Source organism: Merops nubicus, unplaced genomic scaffold (assembly GCF_000691845.1).
Source record: "Merops nubicus isolate BGI_N331 unplaced genomic scaffold, ASM69184v1 scaffold41151, whole genome shotgun sequence".
Lineage (NCBI taxonomy): Eukaryota > Metazoa > Chordata > Aves > Coraciiformes > Meropidae > Merops > Merops nubicus.
The window spans coordinates 39,941-53,325 of NW_008589799.1; the positions used below are offsets into that span (position 1 = coordinate 39,941).

At 37.2% G+C, this 13,385-nt stretch overlaps 1 protein-coding gene across 1 annotated transcript in view; it reads left to right on the forward strand.

The window, feature by feature from the left end:
- The window catches only part of EYA1 (EYA transcriptional coactivator and phosphatase 1), a gene marked incomplete at its 3' end in the record, with an annotated part of 66,790 nt that overhangs the window by 35,583 nt on the left and 17,822 nt on the right, over positions 1 to 13,385 (forward strand). Inside the window, exons 10-11 of the mRNA XM_008949693.1 lie at positions 276 to 359; positions 6,162 to 6,251. Coding sequence (XP_008947941.1) covers positions 276 to 359; positions 6,162 to 6,251 — 174 coding nt within the window. The remainder of the gene's footprint in view (positions 1 to 275; positions 360 to 6,161; positions 6,252 to 13,385) is intronic.

Here is a 13,385-nt window from a genome sequence, read left to right on the forward strand (position 1 = left end):
CATTTTCTGTGTGTATTTGACACTAGCTATAATTATATTCTAATAGAATAATTTGATATAATAGCAATTTTTGTAAAAAGCTAGCAGATTGTATTACCCTATTCTGGAAAAAAACTTGTTAGTTCTGAAAATAAATGGCAAGGAAACTATGGTTTTAATATATAACCATTTCAATACAATTTTCTCATTTGTGTCCTTACTGATTCAAATTTTAACTTTCCATTTCAAGTATCAACTTCACGGAGGAACACATTGATTTGATTCTCTTTTTACAGAGAGTATTCATTTGGGATTTGGATGAGACAATCATCATTTTCCATTCCTTGCTTACAGGGTCCTATGCTAACAGATATGGAAGGGTAAGTGTCCACTAACTGATGGAAATTTTCAGTAATATTTACTGTTTTATGCTTGATACGCAAGGAAGACCCAAACATTAGTTTATTTTCTAGAGGCAAACCAGTACTCTGTTTCAAGACATACAATATCAAGGAATAAAGCTCTTTCACATGTCCGTTCTTTGCACTTACTCAGTTCTTATATTCAGTAAATAATTAAATAGTGTTGAAGGTAATACTTTGACCACTTGAGGTTTGGCTTGTTGGGACAGAGTGCCTGAAACCTGTTGATATCATCAAAATTAGCAAAGGTTTATCTCCCCTCAGAGCGTGAGGAGCTTCCAGGAGTGACTGCCAAAATAACATTTTAATTCTGAGTGATCAGTGGTGGACTGTGCTCTGTATTGAGAAGGCAAGAGGAGGAATGCTTTTAGACATAGACTAGTCTGAAATTTTTTACCTTAACTTTTTTAAATCTACATATTGACTGATGTTTTTGAAAGACTGCTTATGGGTCAAATCTTTCTGTTATGCACAGTCTGTAAATCATAACTGAACTGATGAATACATCTACAGACTGTGGGTTTCATGAGTAACTTTCAGAAGATAAATGTGGCCTTAGGTTAATATGAACAGTTCATTAATGTAATGCCCTTGTTGAGATCAAAATTTTTTTTTCAGGATTGTATTTGAAAGCTAATGTTTCATCCTCCTTATAGCTTTTTGCATTAAAAAATCTAAAGCAGTACTGCTTTGCAGCCTTTCTTACTTCTTCAGATGGAGTTTATTTTCAGAAGTGTTTGCTGTGACAGTGATTTCCCTGTTTGAGGAATATAATTTTTTTTTTCCCCCATTGTGTCAGAAAAGCAAGTAAATTCATCAGTCTTGGTTTCCTAGGTGTTATAAGTTTATATTTAGGTAGTAAAAAAACACAAGTACTTTAAATATTTCAACAGTTATTGTATGGATACATATAGGCAGCAGTTTTATAAACATTTACCAGAAGTTATCCATTTCTCAGGCCAAAACCAGATTTTGCATGGCACCCCAAAATCCCTAAATCTGTGATAGTTCAGTTCAGAATGAGGATAACAAATCTCATTGCTTACAAAAAAAAAAACTCAGTGCCAACAGAATCTCACTACTTGCTTTTGGGCAGCAGAGTAGTGCTGGGAAAGCCTAACGAGTCATTGTGACAGGAGTGTTTGTGCGAACGTATTTTTTTTAATTTGTTACTAGTTCTCTATAGTGGTTTCATTAATTGTGACCTGAACATAAACACCTTTTTTGGCTGTGTGCTTGAGGCTGAGGAGAGTGTGAGTACTCAGCTGCAAGGAGATATAAATTGTGTGCTGCAGGGAGGTGGGTGACTTCCACTGGCAGCTCCATCGCTGTGGGCACTGTTTACCTGAGATGCAGCTTTTGCCCGGCTGGCTCTGGTTGCATTGCATGTGCCAGAATCCTGCATTGCTCAGCGACAGCTGATCATTGATGTTGAGAGAGATGACAGCATTAGTGCTTACATTTGGGATAAATATTGAATCTTTTTAGTGAGGGCCGGCAATGTGTGTGTCCTTGGCTCTCGGATGCAGCCATGAAACTGTGCTGTTCCTGCTTTGTTTCCTTAAAGTTCTATTCTATCATGATTTTTCTTGGTGTATTGACAGCTTCAGGCAACAGTTAGCAATTTCCATAGACATTAGAAGAAAGTAGTGTCAAATGTTCAAAGCAAACATGCCTAAAACATGTATCTGTCATATGAGAATTGCAGGGTTTATTTGCAGCAATGAGAGGCGCATGTTTTTTCCAAAGAGTGATTCCTAATGATTTCTGGCCTTTGAAACCAGAAATCCAGATCATAAGTCAGTCTGAAAAAAAACAAAACCAAAAATGTTGAGGCTTTTTTTTTTTTCCTTTTTACCTGTATTCTGCTTTTTGATTTATCTAACATCATGTTCTTGTGTTTCTGCACTGTGGTGAGGGCTAGAAATGTCCTTTTAAAAAATTAAATATAAGCTGTTCACATAATTAAAATGCAAAAGCTGGATTTTCAAGCAAGCAAAAATGTCCTAATTAAATAATAGAGGATTTGGCAATTTGGTATTCAGTCCTTTTCATAATGCCTGAGTGAGTTTCATGGTGAATGACTATGAATGATGTGCAGCCCTGCTGAAGGGATTGATTTTCTTTTCCTTATTCTCTACCGCATTCCTCATCATTTCTTGCTTGTGCCACTCTTTTCTGTATATTCTTACTTTCTCATGTTTTTATTGCCTGTTCTCCTTTTGCTCCTCTTGTGGTTTGCTTTTTCCTTACTTTTGTCCTTCGGCTTTGTGGGAACAAAATAATTCCTTTTGTTTTTCAATTTGCACAATCATGGTATAAACTGTTACATTTTTATTTATGGGTGATTGGAATCTTATGAATTTCATGGAAACGTATGAAACTAGTATAGGAATATGATTTGTCCTTGCAGAAGAGAGGAAAAAGAAACAAGCAAAACATTTCTATTTGCTTTTGAAAATTTTCTTAAGTACAGAGAGATAGCTATAGATCAAATATAAAGTTATAATGTAATTGATGTTAGGGTTTCAAACACCTCAAAACTTACGTTTTGAGCCAGACATCAACTGATTAAGTTTTGGAAATTAGAATAACTTGGAGCCCTTCTTTAGTATCTTGGAGCAGGTAGAAATATGTCTCGGTATTGGCACTAGAATACTGTAGTCTTTTTGTACATTTCCATTCTCCATGAAAGCATTTATATTCAGAGGCTTTAAAGGAATTTGCCTTTAAATTTTAAGCTATTTTAATGTGTTTTCATATATTTTAGAGATTGAGAGAAACAAAGCCTGGTTTCACTTAACCTTTCATTTGTGACCTGTAGGCTTAAGTGGAAAATAAGCCTTGTACCCAAAGTGAACTTTCCTGTTTTTCAGCTTCTTGTTTCTCCACCAAACAAAGAAATCAAGTGGGTAGAATTTAGAAATGACGTACAGACAATATTTTGGCTCCAATACCAGTGTTCAAAACAAGAGGTCTGCTTAACAGCTTGACATTGGTATTTATTTTCTTTAGCTAAGCTGTACCTCCCTCAGAGATGTGCACCTGATTTAGACCGTACCTGATTTTGACCGTACCTGAAAAGACACTCCAACTGAACCTGCAAATCCCAATCAATAATGAGAGATGGTTAGCTTTCCTCCTCATTGTGTGACACCTCACAGTAGTTAGTTTGCAATTAGTGGCTTAAAATTGCAAAAGAAGGTTCTGTATGGCATTATTTTATTAAACCCCCTTTATTCTAGCCTTGTCTTCTTTTAAAAAGTTTTCAGCCCTCACTGTAATGTCTGACATCAGAGTTTAATTTACTGCAGTGCCTTCAACTAAGACTCTCTTGCTTTTTACTGGAGCAGTTGCAAGATTGTGACTACGCAGATATTTAAAACCCGAATGTAGATATAGCTTCTGTCAAAAACATGGGTAGTCAGAGCTGCAGCTTAGCATGGTTTTTATGCTCAGTGGAACCTTCTATAGAAAAAAATTGTGTTTAATCAAGGAATTAAAGTATCTTTGAAAAGCAGCCTGTTTTGTTTCTTAGCTTTTATGGTATTTAATCTGGCATTTTCAGTAGGTGCCAAGGGTTTCCTTTTTTTTTTTTTTTTCCTTCTATTTAAATTAACCTAATAAATGGCATTATTTTAGGATTAGTTTGGACAAATCCCTATTCTGCCAAAGTGTCTGCCATTTAAAAATAGCTTGGAGTGAAGCGGTCCACAAGAATCTTTACGAAAAGGCATTTTTTCAGACTCAGAAGTGTGATAAAAAGTTTAATAAAAATGTTTGTCATGAATATGTTGAAACTTAAAATATATATTCACAGCCATTTATTTAAATTAACTGTATGTGTTCTTAAACAATATCATGCTCTGTTTGCCCATTTAGTCTGCTTTTTAAATTGACGTCCTGTTTATGGGTGAAAGCTCAGAATGGGCTTAATTCTACGCTGTTATGTTAGCAGTTGATAATCAAGATGTTGATAATCAAGGTGATCTTCACTTGCATCTAACTCCTTTTAATGACTAGAGCAGAGCTCTTCTGCGGGGTGACTTCTGTTAGTGCTCAGGCACAACAGAAATCCTTGTCTGGTTTATCAAACCAAAAAGGCGGATGAGCTATGAAGCATAGTGGGGTAGTAACTGCATGAAAATAAGCAGGAGCATCTGAGATAAAAGTAGCCTTGGGCCAAGCTAGAGAGAAAATGTCACCTGCTTTCCACCTCACATGCCTACAAAAGTAAAACGAAGGATGACATTGGTCTTCAAACAGAAATATTAAAACAGGGAGACGGAATATTTTTCTTCATATTTTAAAGTCTTTCCATTTGAATTAAGAAGCCAAATACTCTTTTTCTTTCTTTCTTTTTTGTCTTTTATTTTTTTTATTCTTTTCCTGGTGCCAGTTTAAATAGAAGGCTTATTTTTAAGGGCCAAGTTCATCAAAATATCATGATGCAATTTTTCTTTCCTGTTTACAAGAGCTGGTTTTTGATACTAGAAAACTTATTTACTCTTAATGTATGTGAGTTCAAGAATGGATGTTTTGTCTCTTCTATGTAGCTTTGTTTCTCAATGCTTCTTTGAAAAATTCTTTCTGGTTAGTTTTACTTGGGTTTTGGCATTTCCAGCAGGCAAACATGCTGCCAAATCACCATTCTTTTTTTCAGCTCTTCAGTACTGACATATTTTACCTTTTAGCTAATAGTTATAGAAAAATGTTTGAAAGTTCAGACAACATGTTGAAACCCCTATTAATTTGATTGAGAGGTGGAAAAAGAAACTAGGGACTGCATCTCCTGGTTTTTAACGTTGAGTTGTCATCAGGTTTAGAATATTAACTTATTTTAAGTAAAATATGAGTTGTCATTTCTACAGTTCTATTTCAAATATAATTCCTAACAAACTAACATTGTTAATAGGGGGTGTCATGAGATAATATAACATGTTCTTTCAAACTCATGCTTCTGTGCACTTGGATATACTAGGCATTATAAATGAGAAACTCTATATCAAATGTATATGTTAGGCTTTCTTTTCCATTTTTTTCAGATTGAAAATATATAAAGCACAAAAAAAATTTAAACAAGACAAACATCTGTAGTGCATTTGGTAACCACAATGCTGAACATGCTTTTTGAGTTTATTAGCTCAGTAAGGAATAAGTTGTTATGGTAATTTCTGTAGAGAAGTTAAAGTGTGTTATGTATTAATAACAAACAATAGATTTGTTCACTCTGCATGGGTGGGCCAGACTGAAAATATAATTAAAGCATGGGTTTGTGGAGAATCAAGGCATGTTTTTAAACATAACTGCCATTTTCAAATAAAACATTAATGGTGATTTGCTCTAAAGTCACTAGGTATTCGCAGGACTGAATCCTTTCACTTGTGACCTGTGAGAGTTTATTATGAGTAACAACAGCATTATCATTCCCCTGGCTGATCATAAAACTTGTAAACAGTCATAAAATCTGGAGAAGCTTTCAGTGAAATGGTCTTGTTCTTTCTGCACAGAAGGCAGGGAGCCCACGTCGGGGGTGCACAAGGGTGACCACAGAGGTGCTGCTGCAGTGTCATGGTGTCAGTTGAGCTAAAGTCATATCTTCTGAGTGTTCCTGGTGTTATAGTACGGGATTAGAGACTGAAGAACTGGATATTGCATGTAATACGTAAAATAATGTCTCTTGAAAAGCTGTTCCTCCAGTTTGTGTATTTTGGTATGTATGTAAGGCACAGTATTGATGGTATACTCAATTTCTTTAAGGATCCACCCACTTCCGTGTCTCTTGGACTCCGAATGGAAGAGATGATTTTCAATTTGGCGGACACGCATCTGTTCTTCAATGATCTAGAAGTAAGGGTATAATCTTTTAAAAAACATAGAGGTGAATTAATATTTGTCTCTTTTTATGTGTTGTTAGATGGTTGGACGATTATTTTTGGTTTCCTGGTTTTAATGTGGAAAGGTTTAGAAAATTTTTATATAATTTAGTCAGTAGGACATATGATAATATCTATGGTAAATATCTGCACTGACTTTCAAAGGTTAGAATAGTCTAAATGGTAGAGTTTTGTCCTCACAGGTCTTAGTATGACCACAGTAGACAAGTTTTAGAAATGGATACAACAAAAGCACCTATAAACATTAGAATTCAACAGTCTGCCCAGATCATTAAATATTAATCTTCAGCTTCTATGAACAGTTAGTGGCTAAGCGCATATTTCTCACATCCCGCTGTGGGCAAGCACTGCTTTACCCACATGAGAAACTGTTGCTGTTGTATATGCTGTCCCCCCGCCTTCCCCAGCATATAGGTCCAACAGGATGTAGGTCCTCCGCCTTCCCCAGCAGCAGGTATGATTTGTTTTGTGCCAGGGTTTCCCCGCCGTGCATGCCGGTCCCCTGCAGCAAGGAGCTGGTGTCCGCATGCCAAGGGCTTTCTCACCCACGTAGGTTTGGCAGCACTTGTGAGATTGTTCTAAAACTATCCGAGCTGCTGAAAGAGACTGTCACCATAATGCCTGACTGTTTCATCTTAAAAGGGAAAAAAGCAATTTCTGTTCATATTTTAATAACACGAAAGCATGAAAACAGTCACATTTCTTTCCCATCATAATGAAGACAGCTGTTTATTTAAAATCCAACTGTTAAGCAAGCTTGTGGTGGGGCTGCCAACACACATTAATCATCAAGTTGTTGTTTTGCTGGATTTTAGAATAGTGTGTTATTTCAGACAGGCAAAAGAATTTAAAAGATTCAAATGCAACTTTTGCTGATCAAAGTTAATTGGCAGCAATTGGCCTTTAAATATTTCCTGATGTTTCCCTTCTCAAAATCAAGCAAAGTACACCTTATTTAATAGATGAGCCAAAATAATTTGAAAAATGCCAGTGTGTGATAGACCTCAAATGTGGTTTGTTCAACATCTGTCCCATATTTTGATTTCTTTTCATCTAAAAAGAAACCACTCACAGATGATTTGGCAACTTAGAATGTAATGAAATTATTTAAATGTGCTTTATTTTTTCTTCCATTCCTTAGTGGAGTATTTATTTTTTTTTATACTTACAATAAGATAGATTATTTCTGTAAATTTTAAAATAGTGTCTTCATTCATGTAGCTGTATGTAAAGAAATATTTGTTTTGGATATAAGAAGCACTGTTTGTGAATTGCATATATAGGACTGATTTTTCAGGCTTGTAGAAAAGTATAACAATGCTAATTATTTTCCAAATCTGTTTCTGATTTCTGGTTATATTTCATTTTAACCAGAGGAGAAAGAGAAAGTACTACTGTATCTTACTAGCATATTAAATAAATTTCATTCTTCGTTCATAGCCAGATACTTAGTAGGCCTGTTGCTACTTCTTCATACATGGTTGTCAGAGTCACAGACTTTAATGGAAGTTAATCAGCTGCATATTAGGCACAGCAGATCATCTTCTGCTAGTTTGCCTTAGCAGTACAGTATAGCAATTTATTAACTGAAAAAATTTGAAGATGTGTATGAAAAAAAAATCTGATGCAGGTGGTTCATGGGAGCAGAGGAGCTCAGTGAATGAACATGGTTCTTTGCGTGTCCTCACAACAAACCAGTTTGTCTTGCATCTCCAAAGTTTAATAGGTTGTATCTATATCCTGATCTGTTGTCTTCATACAGAGACTTTTTGGAGTGTGCAGTTGTGTTCATAACCTTGTGCATAAGCAATAAGTCCTTATTTTTGAGAAACATTAGCTCCAATCTGGAAGATCATGGTCTGTCCAAGGGAGTGAAGAGCAAGTTCAGTCTGTAGATGAGTGGATTTGCATTTCTGGATTGCCATAGAGAAGTCTTCAGAGAAGTACCCAAGACGGGGGCACAAGAAAGCCTGTACTTTGTTGGAAGCAGCATGTAAAGACCAGATCTGGCCACAAACTGAGCCTTTCAGTTCATCAGAAATGTCAGGTGTTTTGAAACATGTTGCAGACATGATTTTTTGAAGGAACATGTCCTCCTGGAGCCACAGTTTGGTGTTTCTGTGAGCGTCACTCTTAGTAGCAGGGCCTGCCTGGTTCTCAAGGCCTGTAACCTGCAACCAAGGGGAGATTCCTCACATCCATCTCAGAAACAGAAAGTTCTTGCTTGGTGGTTTGGAAGTTCAGGCTGCCCTACAGTTTGACAGACTTCATGAAAACTGTGGGCGATTTGGCTTGGCTGTGCCTCAGGCTTAAAGCATCTGTTCTTGCTGATGAACGACTGAGTCTGGATGATCTAATAGTGATCCTGCTCCAACTGAAGCTTTTCAGTTCATGTGCACAAGCATCTGGGCTGCTAGGAATTGAGATGTTTGTAGGCAACATTGCCAGTGAGCCAGAGAGCTTGGGCAACCTTGCCCAAGCTGGATTTGAAGCATGTCTGTTGGTCTAGGCATAATTCAAAGTGGGAACCTGAAAGCTGATGCTCTGGGACTCACCCAGGCTCAGAGGAAACCCCTCCTGGCATATAGAGAGGCTGGGGTAACAGGCCGGCAATTATCTGTCATAACTTTGGCCTATTGATGCACATTTTTCCAGATACCACAATTTAATGTTTTTTTAATAAAAATTTTCTTTTCATCTGATGTGTTCCAGAAAGCTCTAATCAGAACAGCTCTCTTGTCGTCCAAGTTAGTGGGAGAGTATTTTGTCTTCTTATTAACTGATTTAGCAGTGTTATAGACTGATTGAAAATTTTAAATGCAAAGGGCAGAGCTTCAGCAGTGATCTCCGCTGCACTGCTTGTTTTATGTGTGACTTAACTGGCTTTTTAAAGCCAGAGATATTATTTAATGTTATTAAATTAAATTCTAAAATTTAGCAGTTATTTTTTAATCTCTATAAAGTGAATCAATGCCAATGTATATCAGTTGCAAAGTACTTTACCCATCCTAATTTAGTAGGGGGTACAGCCAGGTAAATGAATCATCTAATTTCCTATATGTTGCTCTTTATGTAATAGGAATAATATTGATATTTGTAATAGGCATTTTTGAAACTCAGTGGAAATATTTAGTCAGATGTCCCTGTCTAGCTCTGAAGTCAGTGTTCTGTTTATGAATGTGTGAGCTGCATTTCCCTTTACAATTATTTACTGCACTCCTGGTTTGTGCTAGTTTGTAGTTTATTGCTTTGAGAAAAAATAAAAAAAGATGGCTTATTTTCTTCACTTTGCACAGATTTATTTGGAGTAATTTATTCCAAATTCATATAATAGCAAATAATTTCAGATCTTGAAGGAACATTTCTTAAACAGCATGTTAAAGGGGTATGATAAGATTTTTAACATGCTGAAAGGAAGATATTAATATATACTAATTTGATCTAAGTCCCACCATAATCAATGTTTTCTTGCATTAACAGTTATTTCATAATGAAATTCCAGGAGTATACTAGGCCAAACAGTAGAAAATAGTTCAATGTTCTCAAGATTTAGATTCCAAAAATCTGCATTCAGGCTCCAGAATAGAAAGTTTAGGTTTTCAATATTCAAAATTTTCAGCTAAATATCTTATACTACACTCTGTGGTAGAATTTTAATTATGAGCAGCATAGAATAACTACACTGATGTAGTGCTCTCAAGAGAATCAGTTACATCATCAGGAAAGGTGTGATTTTACATGCTATGTTGTGATGGGGATAATAAGGTATAATATTTTAATGGTATATGGAGCATTTACGCTTATTAGGTGTTTCAGGATGTATACTTTAGTGCTTTAGGGAAATTAGCAACCTGATGGTAGGACTGAAACATGACATGTACCTATCTGCATCTTTAAAGACTGCATATACTTGTGTATTTATACAGACCCTCTTAAAAGATTATTCATTCCTTTGGCATGTCAGGTGCATCTTATAACTAGGTATGTTAAAGGAATAATTGCTGGTAGTGAATGACTAAGAACATCTTATCTGAAATAGTTCAGGGCTTTGCAAGCTCTTTCTACAAGGGTACAATTTCATTAGATCTGTTCCTTTGGAGAGATTTACTGAAGCTGAAAATGTCACTTGCAGAGCCTTTTTTTAATCTTTCCTAATACTTTTTTATAAGATACTGTTATACTTTTTTTTTGTTCTATCTTGAATTTTCCTGAAGTAGTTAAAAGCAAATAAGTTTGTAGTTTTATTTAATGTTTAGTATTGAATTCTTTTAGGCTTTTTATTTCTTTTTGTTCATTTCAAGTTTTTCCTGTGGGCTTTTGTGGGAGAGTTCAAAATAAGATTGTATGTATTGTGATACTATTAAAAAAAAAAAAAAATTGACACCTCCCAAGAAATGCAATAATGGACAAGGGCACAGTAGTGATGATTAACATTCATTTTTCTGCCATCAGTGAAGGATATATAATGCACAGTCAGGGCTTCTCAATTCGCTTTTGTTTGTGGAGTCCCCATATGTAAAGTGATGATACATGTACAGGAGTAATTTAGAACGAATGGCAGTATGGATTGTAGGAGTTTTTCAGCTATGTTAGTTTATGTAGTTCTCTTAACAAAAAAAGTTGAGGGAGTGCTATCAGGTATTTTTGTAAAGCAGTAACTTAAGTTATGTTCTAACAATTAAGAATGCTGATCTTGATTAATTTCTTCTCAGATTCTTACTTAAAATCCACCTCGATGTATATTAATGTTTTCTTGATGAAAATTCAGTGTAGTCTCTTCTGTGTGTCAAAAAGAGCTGCAGAACTGCATTATGATTACAAGTATGGTGTTGCTTCAGATTAATGAGCCTTTAAGGCATGATATTAGCCCATTGTTCTGCAGAGAGCCCTTGGGAACGCTGCCTGTGTTAGAGCTGCGTGCCATTTCCAGGCAATGCAGCCCGGTCTGGCACAGACAGGCACGGCCTGTGGTGTTTCCCTCCCACCTCTAGGTGCTGGGCACCACCTTTGCCCTCTGTCCTGCCCTCCCATGCCACTTCTCCTTAAGAGCAGCATCAAGATGCTGACTTACAGAGATATATCTTTTCATAGTTCAAAGCAAGGAATAAACGGTGTTGACACCCCTGCACTCTCATGCTCTGTAAACTTCTTCCCTCCATCCACAGAGCAATAATCCTTCCAGGACTCCTAGAAGTCTGTAATTGCTAGCTTGAGCTAGATGCTGGAACTTCTAGCAGATCTAGAAGCTGATAGGGAAATATTAACTGCCAGATATTTTTTTAATGAAAACTATTCTTTGTGGATTGCTTCCTACATAATTTTCTATGTGGATGTGCCTGCTCTCTTTGTTTGTAGCTCCCGGACATCAGACTTATCAGTATTTATCAACACTACCTCTCCCTCATATTCCTTTGCAAGCTCAGGGCTGTGTGGAGGGCACCTTTTACTGCTTGAAATGCAGTGTGGATGTCTGACACCCAGCAGCAGCATCTATTCCCTAAAGAAATGTGAAGGACTTCTAAGGCCCCCATTGCACTAAATCCAATAACGAAACCTTCTGTAGTAACACCAGGAACTAAAGGGATTACTCCAAGAAGAGGTGCTCCATGGAGATCATAGTGAGCGGTCAGGCCTAAGAAGGGGAACAGCTGAACCCCAGCACAGCAACTGTGATGCCTGATCACAGAGCAAAGCTTCTCTGACATCACTCCCTCTTTGGCCTCTGCCTTCTATTCTTACAGGTGAAACTAGGTTGCCTCCCTGCTGCTGGAAGCAAATGCACCATATAAATCACTTTTGGGCCTCAAGGAGACCTTTTCTTCATGACAGGGACATATATTCTTTCCATCAGCCTGAGAATTTTCTCCTTTGTAGGTCTCAGTAACACCACAGGAGACGAAGTGACTTTTCTCTCAGGTCCTCCAGTGTCCATGCACACAGCAATGTCCCCAGCGTCCCTCATGGTGCCCTGTAGGAGTGCCTTTGAAGCAGTACAGCCATATGTTCTGCTTCTTTAATCTGATGGTGAAAGGGAAACTGTTTTGCCTCAGATGTTGATACTTTAATATGCCACAGACTCAGGCTGGTAACTTTTAGCACAGTAGCACTCTGAGGCATAATTTGGGATCATGGACATTATGATAATACACGTTATTGAATAATAACATTCAGCATATATATTGTGTACAGGTTATTGCATATCTCAAAGAACTGTGACCACTGTAGGGTAAAATGCTTCTCTTTCTGAAAGCATTTTAGCACATCTGGTCCTAGAGTCAAGTAATCTAACAAGTGAACTGCTTGGATGCTGGCCAGCCCCTAAGTGCAGGCTTTAGAACAAGCTCCGGGGAAGCTGGGAGAGCAGGTTGGCCGCTATCAGCAGTGTGGAACTCCAACGCTTATTCTCACACACCTTGTGGAAATCTCATAGAACCAGCTTTGGGCAGGTGTGATAGGTATGATGTTGCCCAGATTTAAACTTCATGAAGTTGTACAGAGGTCCATGGTCAGTGATGAGAGTCAGGGGAGCTGCAGAGATGTAGCCAGGCAGACCAAGAAAGTGGAGAAGGAGGATTGTGAAACCAGGATCACTAGAGAGAAAAGCTTTCTCAGCTTCTCAACGTAAGAAAAAATAAAATCAATATCCTTTTGTGTCTGAAGCTGTGCTCCAAGCCCTGAGCATTTACAGTGTCATCCTTTGCTGACATTATGTACTAATCAGTTGTCTGCCACATGTTCTACATACATATTTGTGTAGAGTGAAGTGACACAAGGTCTGCTTTTGTGGTCGCTATTACCTAGTTATCCCTGAACACTATGGCTTAGTCTCCTCATCTATAGATACGGATGATGATGATGGTGTTAAGGATACAGGGATGATTTTTCTGTCTGTGCTAAGGCCTGTAGTGATAACATTGAGGGGTAACAGTTTTAAACTGAAGGTGCTCGAGGGAAAAGAGACACCCAAGTCTGGTGATTGTAGTATTTGTTATTGTGTACAGCTGTAGTTGGCTTTCTAACAATGCTTCAACTTGGTCTCTTTAGTGCCTCACTCCTCAGGAACATCCTGGCACAAATGCTTTCCCTA